A 16,660-nucleotide genomic window follows, 5' to 3' on the forward strand; every position below is an offset into this window, starting at 1 on the left:
GGTATTCTTGCGGTGAAAGAGTTTTGAATACAACATTACAGGAAAATGATACTGTATCGATGAAAACAATTATGGAGCCTGTTGGCTTTCTGTGAACCAGAGTTGCGAGGCTTCCCCTGTTCTCCTCTAGGTGGCAGATTTCAACTCTCTTTGAACTAAAATTACAACTGCCACAACCCCAGGAGCTACAAACCTTTCAGTACTACAGCTGTAAGGGCTATGTTGACCTCTGTGTTTCAGTGACCTCCACTGATGGCTTTAAAAGATGGAGACCTCTTAGACTTCACCAAGCCCCAACTAGGCAGCTAAGATTTTATTTTAAAGTTAAATTACTCATAACGTTTTAGACACACAATGTTTTAACACCAATCCCACCACCAGTGACAACCTCTCTTCACTAAAGTTCCCAAAGTCCATGCCACTACCCCTTCTCCAGCCTGCCAGCCTAATAGGCCTGTTTTTAAGTTTTTGTTAAAGTGTGGGTCTCACGATTTCATTGTTGACTCTGGCTTGGATATTTAGTTCTGTCCTTTCTTAATACCACCAATGTATCATTTTTGCACACTGCAAAGTCTCTTGCTTTTGGTATGTGCCCACCATGCCTGGATTTTTATCCTTTGGTTGATGGCTTTCTGTTTGTTTGAAGGCATCAAAATGCTACTTCTGGACCTCAAAGCATCCAAAGAGCTTCAACAATCTCAAGAGATTGGTGGCTAATCATGTTGGTCACCAAAATGTCCAAGTTCCAGTAAACACTTTGAATCAGAAGTTCATTTCCCAGGTGTCTTCAGGCTATGTGAAGTCATTACTATTGTTTCCAAAATGTATAGGGAAATTGGATGTTCGTAGCATTCACCAAAATCTTGTTAATCCCCAACCATTGTTATTTTTATGCTTTTCTTCCTTTCTGTGTGGGGAACTGGCTTTCATGGAGCTCAGAAAAATCTTGATTTAGGGAATGATACGTGTTTAGATTAGTGGTGCAACAATAGAAGTTAATATTTTCTAATTCTAGCTTGGATAGTGAATGTTAGAATCTGCCACCATGCCAAAGAAAATTGGCTTGGAAATATGCAAAACTAATTACTGTTGTTAAACCCTTCCACCCAAATAACCCCTACATACATATGAGTGTACTGTTATAGATTTGTACTTTGAAGTGGCATCATTTGACTAAATTTTTAGTGCTATACCTCACTTCAGAACAGACACAAGTTTCTGTGGTAAGTTGTGGGGTCTGAAGTTTCTTTTCTAAGACCTGAAAAGCCCTTAAAGGTTCGTGGTGTGGTGGGTTATCAGTTTGGAGTTTTGTATGTCATAACTCCCTCATTAGCTTCGCTTTTAAGAATATTTAGCAAGTAAACTTTGCCTTTTAATTCATTATATACTACTTTCTCATTCTAAACACAATTTCAAGGTTTTCTTTTTATGTTCAACAGGCAATGCCCCTGTTGGTTTCTTTTCTTTTGGGGCGGGGGAGGTCACACCTGGCAGTGCTCAGGGGTCACTTCCTGGCTTGAAATCGCTCCTGGCAGATTCATGGGACCATATGGGATGCCGGGATTCGAACCACCATCCTTCTGCATGTGAGGCAAATGCCCTACCTCCATGCTATCTCCGTTTTCATTTTTTAATTGTAGCATATGCAAGGCACCAGCAAGGCAAGATCCTTTGAAATCTAGATAATCGGTACTTAACTCAGGGAAACTCACACATTTTGAGTTTTATAGGATCCATGAAATCCCCTGAAATAATAACAAAACAAGTTCATTTACAAAGCCTGTCTTGGGACCAGAGAGAGAGTGCAGTGGAGAGGGTGCTTGTTTTTCCTAGATTGATCCCCTGCACCAGAAAAGGTCTCCCCAAACACTCCAGAAGTGATCCCAGAGCCAGGCCAAGAGTAAGCCCTAAGCACTGTGAGGTGTGCCCCCCCCCCCAATTTTTTTTTGAAATCAAAAATAACAGGATGGTGTCACCATCATTTTAGTTACAAGAACATAAATCTTTGATTTTTTTAAAATATTTTCTCTTTTAAACTACTTTTATTTTTAACTTCATTGCTACTCTCTCATTCACTCACTCTCTCGTTTTCACTCTCGCTCTCATGCTCCCATTTCCTACTAATCCAGTAGGGTTTCTTGCATTGAAAGGTACATCAGAACTGCTGGGATGGAGGGAGAAGTGGTGAGATAATTTTTTTGTAAGGACAAATGTCAATCTCCTAAAAACTAAGGAAAATCCTGCTACTTTTCTTTTTATCATTATTAGTGTTTCTTTAGCCCATCTATGCCCATATGTTATTATATAATAAATTTCCCCATATGTTCATTTATTTATATCACTGTGCTATTTATATCACTCACTAAATGCTATTTTAGTGGAAGAATTTCGCCAGGACTCTTCAGTGGGTCTTTGGGAAGACCCAATCCTGACCTTCCTGAACACTACCCAGAATGGATTGGGGGCTCTCACTGGGCCCCAAAGGAGATATGAGCAGACACAGGGGCCCCAAGCCCACAGCAGTTTAATGCAGCATAATTCCAAAGGGCTAGAGACATGCTCCCTGCAGCTTAGACAGTGGGATGTGATCTCTCAGATTGGTTCTGCAGAGTCTGGCTGGACCTACCTTGGTTTATCCCTGACTTGCAGATCCTTCAGCCTATATTTTTTCCACCCTCCCTCTCACTTCTTTCCTAGATTAACTTCTGGCACAGAGGAGAAATAATACTTGGATTGCTTTTCCTGGAAACCATTTCATTTCCCTATTCTAAGAGCAAAATATGTAGAAAGAAATGTAGAAATACCTAAAGTCCCCAAGGCGAAAATTGTATAGAACCTTATTTTTGAACCTTATATTTTGGCATCAAAGAGGCAACTTGAAGTGAAGAGGCAGGGGGAGGCTCTGAGTTTGAGTTCCACTACAACTAAGTGAAAAAAGAAAGAACTAAGAAGAGTTTGAATTTTACAAAAAGGGTTATTTTTCATGGATCACTGTGTTACCATGTAAAGTTAATGCAGCCAGTGAGGGAGTCTCATAGATTTCTTTTCCCAACTTCTACCAAGTCTGAAATCATTACAGAAAACTGTCCAACTCCTTCCCAATGAAATGACCTCTATCCAGTAGGAAGGGCTCCTTGGTTTGCCTGTGTTCTGAGCTCAGACAGTTAGGCCTCAGTTTCAGGACGAGCTCTTGTTTTGCTCTCCAAAATTTCTTGTGCCTCTTGTGGGTTTCACATGTTCACCTGGAGACGTATTCCTGGGTACAGAAGGGCTGCACTGTCTCCTCACAAGATCTGGACAACAAAGACTTTTCAGGGTGCAAAATTCAGTAAGTGAACTTGCCTTAGGCCTTGGGCGATCTTGGAATTCTGCTCTCTGAAAGGGTGTTTTTGCATCCTTTCTTCCTGCAATCTCTGGGGAGAAATGCTTTCCTGCTTCACATCTTAGTGAGCCTGGGAACCCTCCACCCCTATAATGCCCATGGCTAGGGTGCCTCTTGGCCCTTGTATGAGAAAGAGAAAGGACTGGTGTATCTCCCTGAATGAATTCTGATAGAAGAATGTAGAGTGTCAGGGTAAATGTGACTCTGACATTGAAAAGGCCCCAGATTGTGGGCGATTCAAAATCTTTCAGAATCTGAGGTGGTTAGACCAGTATGGTTATAGTATGGTATTTTTATAGAAGACCTGAACACCAAGTGAAGAGTGGCCAGGATATCAGAATTCCAGAGACAATAGAAAAAAGGAGTTCAAGAAATCTTGCCACTAGGTGGGATCCTCCCTTCTGGTGGCCTGTCTCCTTGAGGTCATCCAGAAGAATCAGGACAGAGACCTTTAGGCAGTGGTGGAGGTGGTCTAGAAAGATTGTTGTGTCTGTCCACATGGAGCACACATAATCAACCTAGTGACTTTTTTAGAGAAAGAGATGAAAAGATTCCAAATGAGCTAGTTAAGTGCCCAGAGCCATAGCACAATGCACATTGCACATGCATTTATCTTGCATGCAGCTGACCCGTTTCCATCCCTAGAAACCCATATGATCCCCCGAACCTGCCACAAGTGATCCCTGAGTTCAGAACCAGAATAACCCTGAGCCCCACTTGGTGTGACCCAAAAACTCAAAACAAACCGAAAAAGAGTTATTTTTAAGAACAGGAAGGAGCCAAGGCTGTCTTCCCTGGTCCTTCGAGGACCAGAGGGCAATATATCTGAAACTTCACTGTGCTCAAGGGCTAACCGAGCTGCCCCACTTTTCTGGGTTTTGAGTACTTTAAAATGAGCTGCTTGAATGTAGGTCAGGAGTTGAAAGGTTGGTTGGGAAACAAACATGTCTGTTGGGAAGGGATAGAAGAAATGGCTGTGTAGGGTTGTCTAGATTCTGACCTCCATGGCATGTGGAGTAATTACCTGAGAGGATCGCTGTGTTTCTGCTCTTGCTGGCTTCGAGGTGTAGTCTGCGATGTATCCCAAGGATTCTTCACTTGCACTTATTCTGTGGTGTAGATGCCTGGATTGAGCTCCAACAGGAAAATTCTAGCTCCACCATAGTATCTCAGGCTTCCTTTTGCTCAGCTTTTGGACTGGGAGCTGTGTGTCTAATGCCCTTTAAGTTGCTTCCATTAGAAATTGGCCTCCAAAAAAGGGAACAGCCCATACTGATTTAGAACCTAATTTTCAGAATTATTCAGCAGGGGGACCAGAACAATTTCTTTATTCTAGAGTTTTCCAGTGGTTATTAATAGGGAGAGAATTCCATGCTCAAAGGAGTTCAGAAAATGCTGGATTAAAGATGAACTCTTTTGGGTTTCTTCTCATTTTTCAGTCTGATGTTTGGAGCCTTTTTGGTGCTGGGAGTTATGAAGCATGAGAAAGCTGAAGTGTGAGCACCATCTCCCAAAGGGGCCTTCCTGCAAGCTGGGTTTACCAGTTGAAGTCTTACAAGGTCAGAGAGAGTCAGACCATAGTCCATAGATCCTGGCTGCAGGTGTCAATGCCTCTACTTCCTAAGGCCTACGTTCCTGTTCAGCATAGTGACCATCTATATAGGTCACTATAAGCCCCACTTTATAGGGGGTGTGTGAGCTGAGCCAGCCATGCCTGTATGCCGATTCACTTATCCCTGTTATTTGTCTCTGTCATATGCCTCTTCCCACTCTGTCAACTGTCCACCTTCCCGTGTCATGTAGTTTGGTAGTTATTTGGATTACTATTTATTCAAACTTCTATGGGCTAACAGTGATTAAGGCAACAGCCCTCTTTCTGAAAGTGGGACTGAATGCTGGTGACTTTTCCAGAACAAATTGAACAGTGGGACTAAGGAATAACACAAAGTCTTTGAGAAAGCTCAGTAGTTTGTGGTTTATGTTACAAGACAGTACAGTTTCAATGATGGGATGGAATTGTTGACTGAGTAACGTGGGGAGAAGGAAACTGAGAGGGGTGTGTGAATTATTTTCATATCCATCAAATTCGGATTAGGATGAACCCGAGGCTGTGTGGGGTGCAGCATTGCAGACCACACCTTAGCATGTGGTGCCCTGCGTTGTGCTGTGGAGGGGGCTGTTGATGGCCTGTCAACCCCCAGGAGAAGTGAAGATAAAACAACCAAGAAGAGATGCAGGTAGAATAGGTAAATCTGATATCCATTCACCTACCCACTTATCCATCCATTCACAATCCCATTTACCTACCTATCCACCCATCCATCCATTCCTCTCCCACCCCATCATCCTTCCAAACAACAAAACAGACAATTTATTCTCTAGACAAAAGAGATGACCTGTGTTTTCAGTAGTCCCCCCCCCCATCCAATGCTCATCCATACTGTATATATATGATAAACTACATTCAGATTTGTTCAGGACCAGCAGAATGGGTGGACTGATCTGACAGCAGAAAATGATTCTCCTAGAAAGGAAAGAGGCGAATCTTAGATGTGTGGGATAAGGTCAGGGCTGGCTGAACTCTATAAACTGATGCACAAGTCACAAACTGCGCTCACTTGAGCGCACAACAGGGACTTGTACCATTCTCCAACCTGCCATCCCGCCAGGGAGACCCGAGAAGCAGCCACCCTAAGTGAAAACGGGAAGCCCGAGCCTTGTCCTTCATCGGCGGGGTCCAAAAATGACTATATAAAGGAAATACTGTAAAATGCGTCTGTCAGGGCCCACACTCCACCTCCTCCCGCCCTTCCTTCCACGCAGCCCGTCGTTTTCCACACCCCCTCTGTGGGTCAGGGAGAGACTGCTCGTGGGCTCGGTGAATGAGAGGGCTCCCGACTGTAATCCTAGCACGTCACTTTGGTGAAGGCAAACACGTGGTTCCGAGGGAACTTATAAATCTCTCCTCCCCGGAGCGATCCTGATGTGATCTGCTGGCAGCAGAAGGGCCGCGGGAGGGGAGCTGCGGAGTCTCTTCGGACGAAAGGAGAGAGAGAGGAGAGAGAGAGAGAGAGAGAGAGAGAGAGAGAGAGAGAGAGAGAGAGAGAGAGAGAGAGAGAGAGAGAGAGAGAGAGAGAGAGAGAGAGAGAGGAGAGAGAAAGAGAGCAGAGAGAGGGGGAGAGAGAGAGAGAAAGAGAGAGAGAGAGAGAGAGAGAGAGAGAGAGAGAGAGAGAGAGAGAGAGAGAGAGAGAGAGAGAGCGCAAGTGAAAGCTGGACAGCATGGGACGCTATGGAAAACGTGGTATAACGGTCTAGGGTGCCTCTCCGGAACAAGTCGGGGTTACCTGGCTGCAGCGAGGAGAAAGAAGGCAGGCAAGAAGGAGGAGAGTGCATTTTTCTAGCGCCAAGCGCCTAACTTCCCCCACTTATAAGCGAGGAGCCTGGCCAGGGTAGGAGAAGGAAGGGTGCGCGCTCAGGGGGACCCCTTCGGCCCCGCAAAGCTCTTAGGAAGAACCCTCCGGGGGCTGCGCGTCCCGGGGCCGGGGCTGCGTGTGTAGCGCGCACGGGGCAGAGCGACGGCGGCGCGGCGGCGGCGGGAGCTCAGTCGCCGGCTTGGCGACCGCAGCGAGCGGAGCAGGAGGCGCCGGAGGAGGCGGCGGCGGCGGAGGGCGCCGGTGGCTGGACGCGTCTGCCTGCGGCGGCGGCGGCTGCAGCAGCGAGCGGGAGTCGGCGGGAGGCTGGGCGCGGTGTAGGCCCCAGCGCGCGGCAGCTTCGAGCAGCGGATCGTCGCGGCGTCTGCAGCCCGCGGGGACCCCCCGACCCCGACCCTCACTGCGTCACCAAGCCCCGCAGGAACCGATCCCGGAGCTCAGGCACGGCCGTGCGCACCCGCGTCTCCAAGGCGCGCGGGATTCGCGCGGACACGCGCACACGCGTGTGCCTACACGCGTGCGCTCCCGCGACCTGTTGGGATCGCCGAGGTGCCTACCTAAGAGTAGCCACCCACAACTCCTCCCCCAAATAAAACAACCCGGCTAGCCTCATTGGGGCGCCCCGCGACCTTTCGGGAACGCGTCCCATTTGGCTACAAGGGAGCGGAGTTCAGATTCGCCGCCCCGAGGCCCCACCTGCCGCCCCCCGAACCCCGTGTCCTCCTCCCACACCGACTCCTGCCTTTCAGCCACGCGGCTCCGGCTTCCACCCCAGCTTGGTCGCTCCAAGAAAACTTTTTTTTTTTTCGGACTCAACACTCCACCCAACCTCCCCAAGTTGGGCTCCCTCCAACCCTCCGGTGCATTCATATTTCCACGCTGAGAACGACTCGCGTTCTCTTTTTTAAAAAAGGAATTCAAAACAGATACCTTTTCCTTTCCCTCCCCTCCTTTCTCCTCCTTTCCTTTTCTTGGACCTTGCCTAGCGATTGCTGGCAAACATTTGGCATTAAAAACAAACAGACAAACGAAAAACAACAACAAAAACAAACTCAAACGCCTGGAACTGCGCTTTGAGAGGGAGTGTTGATTTCTTTATTCTTTTTTTTTTTTTATTACCTTGAACTTGTTTTTTATTAAAAAAAAAAAAAGAGAAACCATCCAACAAAAACGTTGACTACCTTTCCAAACCCAAACCCAACAACACACGCACACCCCCACTCCACCCCCTCAAAAAAATGCACTACTGTGTGCTGGGCGCTCTCCTGCTGCTGCATCTGGTCCCCGCGGCGCTCAGTCTGTCTACCTGCAGCACGCTCGACATGGACCAGTTCATGCGCAAGAGGATCGAGGCCATTCGGGGGCAGATCCTCAGCAAGCTGAAGCTCACCAGCCCCCCCGAAGACTATCCGGACCCCGAGGAGGTGCCCCCGGACGTGATTTCTATCTACAACAGCACCCGGGACTTGCTCCAGGAGAAGGCGAGCCGTCGGGCAGCCGCTTGCGAGCGCGAGAGGAGCGACGAGGAGTATTACGCCAAGGAGGTGTACAAGATCGACCTCCCGCCCTTCAGCTCCTCGGAAAGTAAGTACCGGTTCGGCCTGCGCCCGTGGGGAGCCCCGGCTGGGGTTGCCCTCCCCGGTCCCCGGATCCTCGGATCCCCTTGGATCTCCCCTCCCCTTCCCCAGCACTGGCGCGCTCCTCGCTGGCTCGCTCGCTGGTTCGCTCAGTGCCCCCTTTCCGCACTTTGCTACCCCCCCCCACCTTCTTTCCCAGAGCGCGCGCTTGGCCTCGGGCTCCCCAAATCTTAACCTTCCCCTTGGATTTTTTTCTCTCTCTTTAATCCACCCCCGGACCACCTCGGTCCTGAAGTGGGTGTGATTCTTCTCTTCCTGAAATCCAAGTCTAGGCCACCCGTGAGGTGGGAGCTGGTGGACTGTCACTGTCACCTTTGGGGCACTTCCCAGGGCACCGATGGTCAAGGGAAATCTGGGTGGATTTTTGTTTTGTGGGTGCGTTGGGTTTGGGGAACCCTCGGACTCGGAGCATGCAGGGTTAAACAAAAAACTATCTCAAGAGGAGCCCCCTCCGGAAGGGGTCCCTAATAGAGGATTCCCCCAGCTCCTCAAAGTCTGACCAGACAAGGCAAAGCTGATTAGGAGATGCCTCGAAAAACTTGCTCAGAATTCCCTCCTTCCCTCCCTAAATTCTTGAATCCATTGCAAAAGCTACAAGTTGACAGATGCCTCACCCCCAAAGGAAAATCCGGGGACCAGGTCATCTTGGTAGTCCACCTGGAAAGGCCAGGACAGACCCACTGTTTTCCTTCAAGACCACATTGGATTAAATGAAGGGGAGTGGTTATTTGGTTATTTTAGAGTGTGTCCCTACCTACCTTCTTAAAATCTGGGTGGGGGCTTTTCTTAGGAGCTGCTGTTTATCTTTTTCACTCTACAGCCTTTTGCTGTATCTACCCCTGGGTAGATTTCTTGCGTATTGGTCACTCTCCTACATCTCCCAGAAGAAGACAGCAGATTTTTTTCTTGGAAACTTCTTGGAGGGCAAGGGCACTGCAGACAGTAGCCAAGGGGGTGACGTGAGTTCCTGGGGATGGAAAAAGGGGGGCATTGAGCTTTGAATTATTCTTAAAAGAAAAAGGAAAAGAACTGTATGCAGAGATACCTGAGAGGGTTAAACACCTGGAAGAAGTAAAAGAGGAGAGAGGGGAAACACACACACACACACACACACACACACACACACACACACACACACCCCACAACTGGAATATTTTTGTATTCCAAATCTCAGTTCATTGGCCGCCTGTTTCTCTCCTCCCCTTCCCATGCCCTATATACTTGCTGGCTGCCTTCCTCCTCTTTGGGTCTTGCCTCAATAGATAATATGACCATCTTGGTAATTTTATCCCGGAGGTTCTAATTGCAGGGTGGTGCTTTTATTTTTTAATATTTATTTTTAGTTTGACAAGTCAGAGCTATGTGACATGTCGTGTCTTGTACGTGATGGTCTCAGAATGTCAGGCTCTTGGAGTTACCCAGCTACCTTCCCTTTCCTTTCACCCAGGCTTCTCTTCTAGTTGTCCCAGAGCAGCAGAAAGAGAGACCAGAGTTCCTAGTGTCCCAGTGACTCTGATAGCTACTTGCTACAGGGGTTCTTCTAGGCAAGGACGTTTCTTTCCCACTGTGGGAGCCAGAGAGCCCTTGGGGGAAGAAATTGCATGTCAGGAGCTGCAGACTCAGGACACCAGATCTGAGTTGGGTCATTTACTCTCTTATGTGTGCAGAATTTCTTGGATATTTAGGCAGGCAATGTTGCACAATGTCTGAATAGCTTGTTCCAGTCTGTATTAATTTGCAGGAACACAAATGAGCACCCAGCCCTGGCACCCTAGAAGGATGATCTCAGCTAGCTACCCATCAGAGAAAGGGGACAAAACCATGCTTCTGAACCAAGGTTTCGGTTCTGGATTCTTTGAAAGTCTGTTCAGAGAGCTGTGAGATGATCCTGGCCAGGATGGCAGGTTCCAGACTGGGAGCCTTCTTTCTCTGATGATTCTCATCTCTGAGGAGGCTGGCACCTAAAAATCAAGGTGCTTTATTTATGATTCATCCCAGCCAGCACATGACTAGAAACTTCTGCAGTCTAAAGTTCAGTCTGGAAAAAAAATAAAAACCTACCTAGAAGGATGTGTAAGGACAGAATCTATCCATATTCATATATATTATATATATATTACATTCATTATATTATTGTATACAATGGTGGATAATTTTATTGAATATGTGTTAACTGGCCTTCAAATACTTTAGTTATACTAAAATAGAGCAACTCTTCCAGCACACATTTTCTCTCTCTCTCTCTCTCTCTCTCTCTCTCTCTCTCTCTCTCTCTCTCTCTCTCTCTCTCTCTCTCTCTCTCTCTCTCCTTCCTTCTCCCTCTTTCTAAGCAGATTTAAAAGCACAGCACTGGCTTCTGCATCAACTTTCCCCTTTAAGGACTTTCCACGAAACTCAATGGTCCCTTAAGTGACTGTGGCAGGGGTGTTTGTGCCGATTACTTCTTGCAGTGAATTGTCAAGAGTCAGAGCTCCCCTCCCCATGAAAGCCTGGGAAAGATCACTGCTTCATTTTTTAGCACCAACTTATTAGCGTTCAGGGAGTGAGTTCAGCTCAACTATTACAAATATGTTCTAATTATACGCAATGAGCTATATATCATCACAGATTGCCGATAGCCTCTTGTGGGACAGACTCTCTCATTTGGATGAAATATTTTTAGCCATGGGGAGATGTAAAAGTAAAAATATAAGAGATATTGTATATGCCTTCAGGCCTATTTTGTCTCAAATATTATCCTTGGCCAAGTGCACTATATAAATACAGTAAATATGAATAGCGCTGGCCACAGGCCAATCTCCTAAGATGACTTTGAGTCAAGAAGGTATTTATGGGATATAAATAATACTGTGTCAACATTTAAAGAAGGGGTTTGATTAGTGTTGAATTTATTCATATTGATCTTTTCACATACTGTTAGTTTAAGGCTCAAAGTGGAGTTATGCTGAGGTTTACTGACCGTTTACCCAGTGGGTATTCGTGCACTTCTATCCTTATGACAACCCATTTGAACTTTAAGGAGCATCTATTCAGAAGACAGCACAAGACATTTTTAGAAATGTGGAAAGAGTGGGTCTGGGAAATAGGATTAAATACAAAGGCTTGACAATTAAAATCTGTAAAGGATTGAAAAAGAAGAGGGAGAAGCAAAAGTTTCATTTGTTTTTCTTCATGAAAATTAACCCAACTTCAGAGAATGTTGGTCTCCCAGTCACCTTACCCTAAAGAAGCCTTTAGTAGTAGTGCAGAGATGTATCCTAGGGATCCTGTTTGGCAGTAGAGGTGACCTTGCATTTGATGGGATGGGGCCCAGATACTATAGAAGGCCCAGGACAGACCCTGACACTTGTCAGCAACCAAACAGGCCTTTAAGAATAGCCTGCCTCAGGCCTCCTTCTCCAGCATTGCATGTGGTTCACTGATCACCACGAGAACTGATTCCTAAATACAGAACCAGGAGTAAGACACAAAAACCACCCCAATTTTCCTAACTTCAACATTCATAATACTTGCTTTTGCAAGTTCTGGCAACATTCATATTTTTCCTTGGCATTACTGAATTCTGATGGGAATACTACTTAAAAAATAATAAAGCAGGGACCAGAGCAATAATATCACAAGTAGAGCATTTGCCTTGTACAAGGCCAACCCAGGTTCATTCCTTGGCATCCAGTATGGTTCCCTGATAGATTTCTGAATGCAGAGCCAGGAGTAACCCTGGAGTGCCACCAGGTGTGGCACCCCCAAAAGGTAATAAACTAAAATTAAATATATTTTTTCTCAAAGAGGATATTAAATAAGAATTTTTTGTTTTGTTAGTTTGTAAGTTAAGTTGTTATTGAAATTTAGAGAAGTGAGGGAGGGCAGAGAAAGAGAGAAGCGATGTATTCAAGAGAGAACACAGGCTTCTCTAGAGGCAGGAAAGGAAGCAGGGCATGATGCTGGGAGAAAGTTCTATTCAATTTCTTGGCCTAGAGTTCTAAAGTGAAAACATCGAATAGAAAGAGGGTTATAAAATTGTATCACATCAGCAGGAGTTGAATTAACATTTTTACAGTCTGTATGAGGATGATCTTTGCATGCCCAAAGTCCTTCGTACGACATAGTCATTGAGCCTAGAGAATGGGGTCACTTCACTTTTAATCATTTCAGCACCAATGGACATTTTTTAGTCAGCAGAGAGTAAAAAGAAGGGAAGGATTATCTCGAATTTTCCTTCCCTTCCAAATAAGCAATATATATTCATGAAGAAAATATTCTTCACACTAGGAAACTGAAGAGTAACTAATCCTGTGGATTTATTCTGCTATTTTGAATGGGATAAACTCAAACATACAGACTGGAAAACAGCAACGCCACCATGATGTTGGATTTGTGATTGTTCCACACAAATGTAAAATACTTCAGATCGACCAATCTCCTTTTTCTGTTGTCATTTCCCTAGAGTCACTGTGGAATGTAGGCTGGCTCCCGATGCTTTTAAAAAATGCAATGTGGCCTTCTCTTTATGGAGAGTCTCTAGGCAGGTTATTGGCCAGTGGCTCAATGCAGGACATTAGCAACTGATGGATATGGTAGTGCCTTTGCCTTATATTATGTGTGTGAAGAGAAAGAAGCAGAGGGGAGACAGACAGAGACAGAAACAGAGAGTTTTTGAATCCTTGACTTCCACAATAAATGACTTATTCTCAATATGAACCCCCCCTTTTTATTGCATCATTGCTGTGCTAACCCTACTGCCTAATTGTGGTTATATTTAACTTAGGCCATATTCTCTTTCAGGGGTTCCTTTCTTTCCTTTCTTTTGCCTTTCAAAACTGTAGACAAGTCCTCCAAGAAATATACTGTTTATAACTGAAGCTTTGGACAGCTTTGGCTGCCAAGTGAGGCCAGCTTACTCCCAGCCTGCCAGAGGAGGAAGAGGAAGGGGGGGAGGAGGAGGAAGAGAAGAAGGAGGAGGAGGAAGAGAAGAAGGAGGAGGAAGAAGAGAAGGAGGAGGAGGAAGAGAAGGAGGAAGAGGAGGAAAAGAAGTAGGAGTTCCTTGTCAGGAAGGGGAGGGGCCTCAGGAAGGGGCAGGTACATAGGACCACTGGTTCTTGCCTCCTACTCCACCAACTTGAGACCCTGTGTCTCTGCTGTGCCCCCTGGGGTCTCCTCCAGGATCTGCACATTTTGAATTCAGCCTTTCCTGGTGGAAACATGCTGATGTCACCCCCCAGCAAAGCTGCAGTTTCATAGCAAGAGCTCAAAGAATGACGGATCATTCTTCTTAGAGGAAATGGAGGAGATTGGGGCTGGGGGGAGGGACCAATGACTCACTCTGATCTAATAGCCAATCTGGGTTAGAAACGGAGAGGTCACTGGTTTTTGGGGCTTGGCCCAGAGATGATAAATACAGTGCCCACCAGGCTGCCCTTTCAGAAGATTAGGGAAAAACAAAGGGGTAGAGGCCAAGTCCTGTACCTCACCCCTCTCCCAACATCCCACCCTTAAGTGCGGAAGGTGTGCAGTCACTGGTTTGCTGGACACTAGCCTTGCTGGCTGGCAGCTGCATTGCTGGTCCTGGGGATGCTGGTGTGAGGATTTACATACACCAAATGCGCCCGTTTCCCTTACACAGGCCTCTGGGCTAGAGCAGATGCTACTTCCAGAGTCTGCAGAGTCTAAAAACTGGGCCCTGGCCCAGACCAATCTTTTCCATGGCCCTTTGGAAATGTGGGGTGGACTTTTGGCATAGCATAGAAAGGACTGGTAAGCTTCTAGGCTTTCTCTGTGCCCCTGGGATTTGGAGGAGGCCACACTCACTCAGCTATGCTGAGTTCTCTTTGTTTTGTACTCAGGGATCACTCCTGGCAGTGCTAAGGTGACCCTTTGGCGTGCCAGGTGATAGAACCAGGTCAAGCATGAGCAAGGCAATTGCCCTTCCTGCTGTAGTATTGTTCCAGCCCAGGAAGTCACACTCTTTAGACAGTGCCTCATATCAATAACTTCGGTGCCTCCCATAAAAATATCACTATATTATCATGCCAGCCTCTTTTCTGTACCAGGTATTTTATACCTCATCTCATGCTGCAGATTCTTGGAAGGGGTGTGTAGACCTATGTTTTTCAAATACTGGTTCCCAGACCCATCCTGTCCACAGGAGTAGAAGGTTGAAAGACACAGCTCTATCCTCTTGGTTATAGCTGCAATTCCGTGGACCAACACATAGGGCCTAAGAATATTTGTGTAGACAAAAAGGTATGCTTCTTCATGTGTTTCTGAGACACCTCCCAAAATTAAAATTAATTTTGAAAATGTATTCCCTATATAGAACAGCTTGGGATAGTCAAGGATCTATATCCAAAACCAACACCAGTGTCAACCTCCCACCGCCACTGAGTTCAGCCTCCTCTCTTCTTGCAATTCCACATCCTGCAAACTCACTTAAATAAATCCTTCTGTTAGTAGAGTTTGGGTCTCATGGTGACACTAGTGGGGTATCTTGTGGTTCTGATGTACATGCTCACTTCATTTCCAGCCACATCACCCAAGGCCTGTGTCATTGTTTGCCTCCTCATTCCTCCCCTCAGTCCCATCTCTGGAATTCTCTTTTCTATCATCTGGCCTTTGCCATCATTTGGTACTTTCATGTCCTTTTGTTTGAGAGAGAGTTAAAGAAGGCTCAGGTCACTATTGTGTTTTGGTGCCTGAACTCGGTTTCTTTCCTGACTTCTGAGACCAGGGTGAGTGTTGAGGCTGCACCTAGCTTAGCTGCCCTGGTTATAGCAAGTCTTCCCTCAGCCAGGTCCCTGAGGTCCCTTTGTGTAGCTGGCTGAGCTGGAATGCTCATATGTGTAGGACTGACTGCCTTGAAACAGACACATGCCTTCAGCTCATTAGGAGTCACTTGAATCCCTTGGGCTGTCTTTGGTCAAGATGGACAAGGAGAACCAGAGATAGGGTGTTCTTTGGATCTCGCACACCAGTGATTTTCAGATGCACTTTTTTTTTTTGATTGTTTTTCTGGGCCACACCCAGTGGTGCTCAGGGGTTACTCCTGGCTGTCTGCTCAGAAATAGCTCCTGGCAGGCACGGGGGACCATATGGGACACCAGGATTCGAACCAACCACCTTTGGTCCTGGATCGGCTGCTTGCAAGGCAAACACCGCTGTGCTATCTCTCCAGGCCCACACTTTTTTTTTTATTAATATGCCCCTCAGAAATAAATATTGTGGGCAAAGAATTGGAACATGCCATCGATCATCCAGACAGTTTAAAGGAGATTTCAGAGCTATTAACACAGGATTAAAAGAAATGTGCTGGGGTTTCATCTCCCCCTCTTCTGTCTAAGTCCCTTTCAGTGATTTTGTTTTTCTGGCTCACCCTGATGGCACTTAAGTGACCTCTGGCACTTGAGGGTCTGGCTGGGCACTGAAGATGCCTTGCATCCTTGTAGATGATGGGGCTTGAGCTATCTTAGGTGCAAATTCTGATCTCTGGAGCATCTTTGCTCTTTTTTACTTTCTAGAGTGTTGATAAATATATATATATATTTCTGATCACCTGACTTTAAATGTCTCTCCAATTCCCTCCAGGTTTCCCAGGATCCCCCTAAAAAAACTAACATCTTGCATTGTCTCTCTGCACACATTCAGACTTTGGATCTGTGTGTCTGTCTTCAACCCTGTATGTCTGTCCTCAGCTGTGTGTGAGTCTGTCCTCTGCTCTATGAATCTGGCCTTTGCTCTCTAACTCTAGGTAAAACACATGCCAATCTCTGGATTCTTTTAGAAGTGAACACAGAGCACCTCTCACTGAATGAGCACTTCTCTTCGATGAGCACAGAATATAGAACCCCCAGAAGCAGGATGGCAGGGTTGCAAGTGAGGAGGTGTGACATGAATACTTAAGGTTTCCAGGGGAATTGTGCCCGATGGACAATTACTCTAAGTTGGCTCTCAGATACTTGATATTTGACATGTCTACACTCAGGCCATCCTCCTGTGAGCATACAGGCTCCAGCCCTGCATTTTCACAGGTTATCTGAGGACACAGAGATCTGCTTCTTCCTGGGATGTCTGCATGAAAGTGAGGCTTTCAGCAACCTCGCAGGGTTGCCAGAGAACCAGCATGTGGAGGGCAGGACTTCCTGCACCCTCAGGCAGAAGGCCACAGTGCTTCCCCAAAAGAATGTGGCATCCTGCCCACCCGGAAGTACATCCGTGAG

The 16,660-nt window shown here is 46.4% G+C and overlaps 1 protein-coding gene across 2 annotated transcripts in view; it reads left to right on the forward strand.

Moving 5' to 3' along the window:
* Positions 1-7,614: 7,614 nt before the first annotated feature.
* The window catches only part of TGFB2 (transforming growth factor beta 2), a 69,406-nt gene continuing 60,360 nt past the window's right edge, over positions 7,615-16,660 (forward strand). For both annotated transcript variants that reach the window (XM_049769530.1, XM_049769531.1), the window contains exon 1: positions 7,615-8,397. In XM_049769530.1, the coding sequence (XP_049625487.1) occupies positions 8,052-8,397 (346 nt within the window). In that variant the 5' untranslated portion in view covers positions 7,615-8,051. The remainder of the gene's footprint in view (positions 8,398-16,660) is intronic.

Source organism: Suncus etruscus, chromosome 3 (assembly GCF_024139225.1).
Source record: "Suncus etruscus isolate mSunEtr1 chromosome 3, mSunEtr1.pri.cur, whole genome shotgun sequence".
In the NCBI taxonomy this organism is placed as follows: Eukaryota; Metazoa; Chordata; class Mammalia; order Eulipotyphla; family Soricidae; genus Suncus; species Suncus etruscus.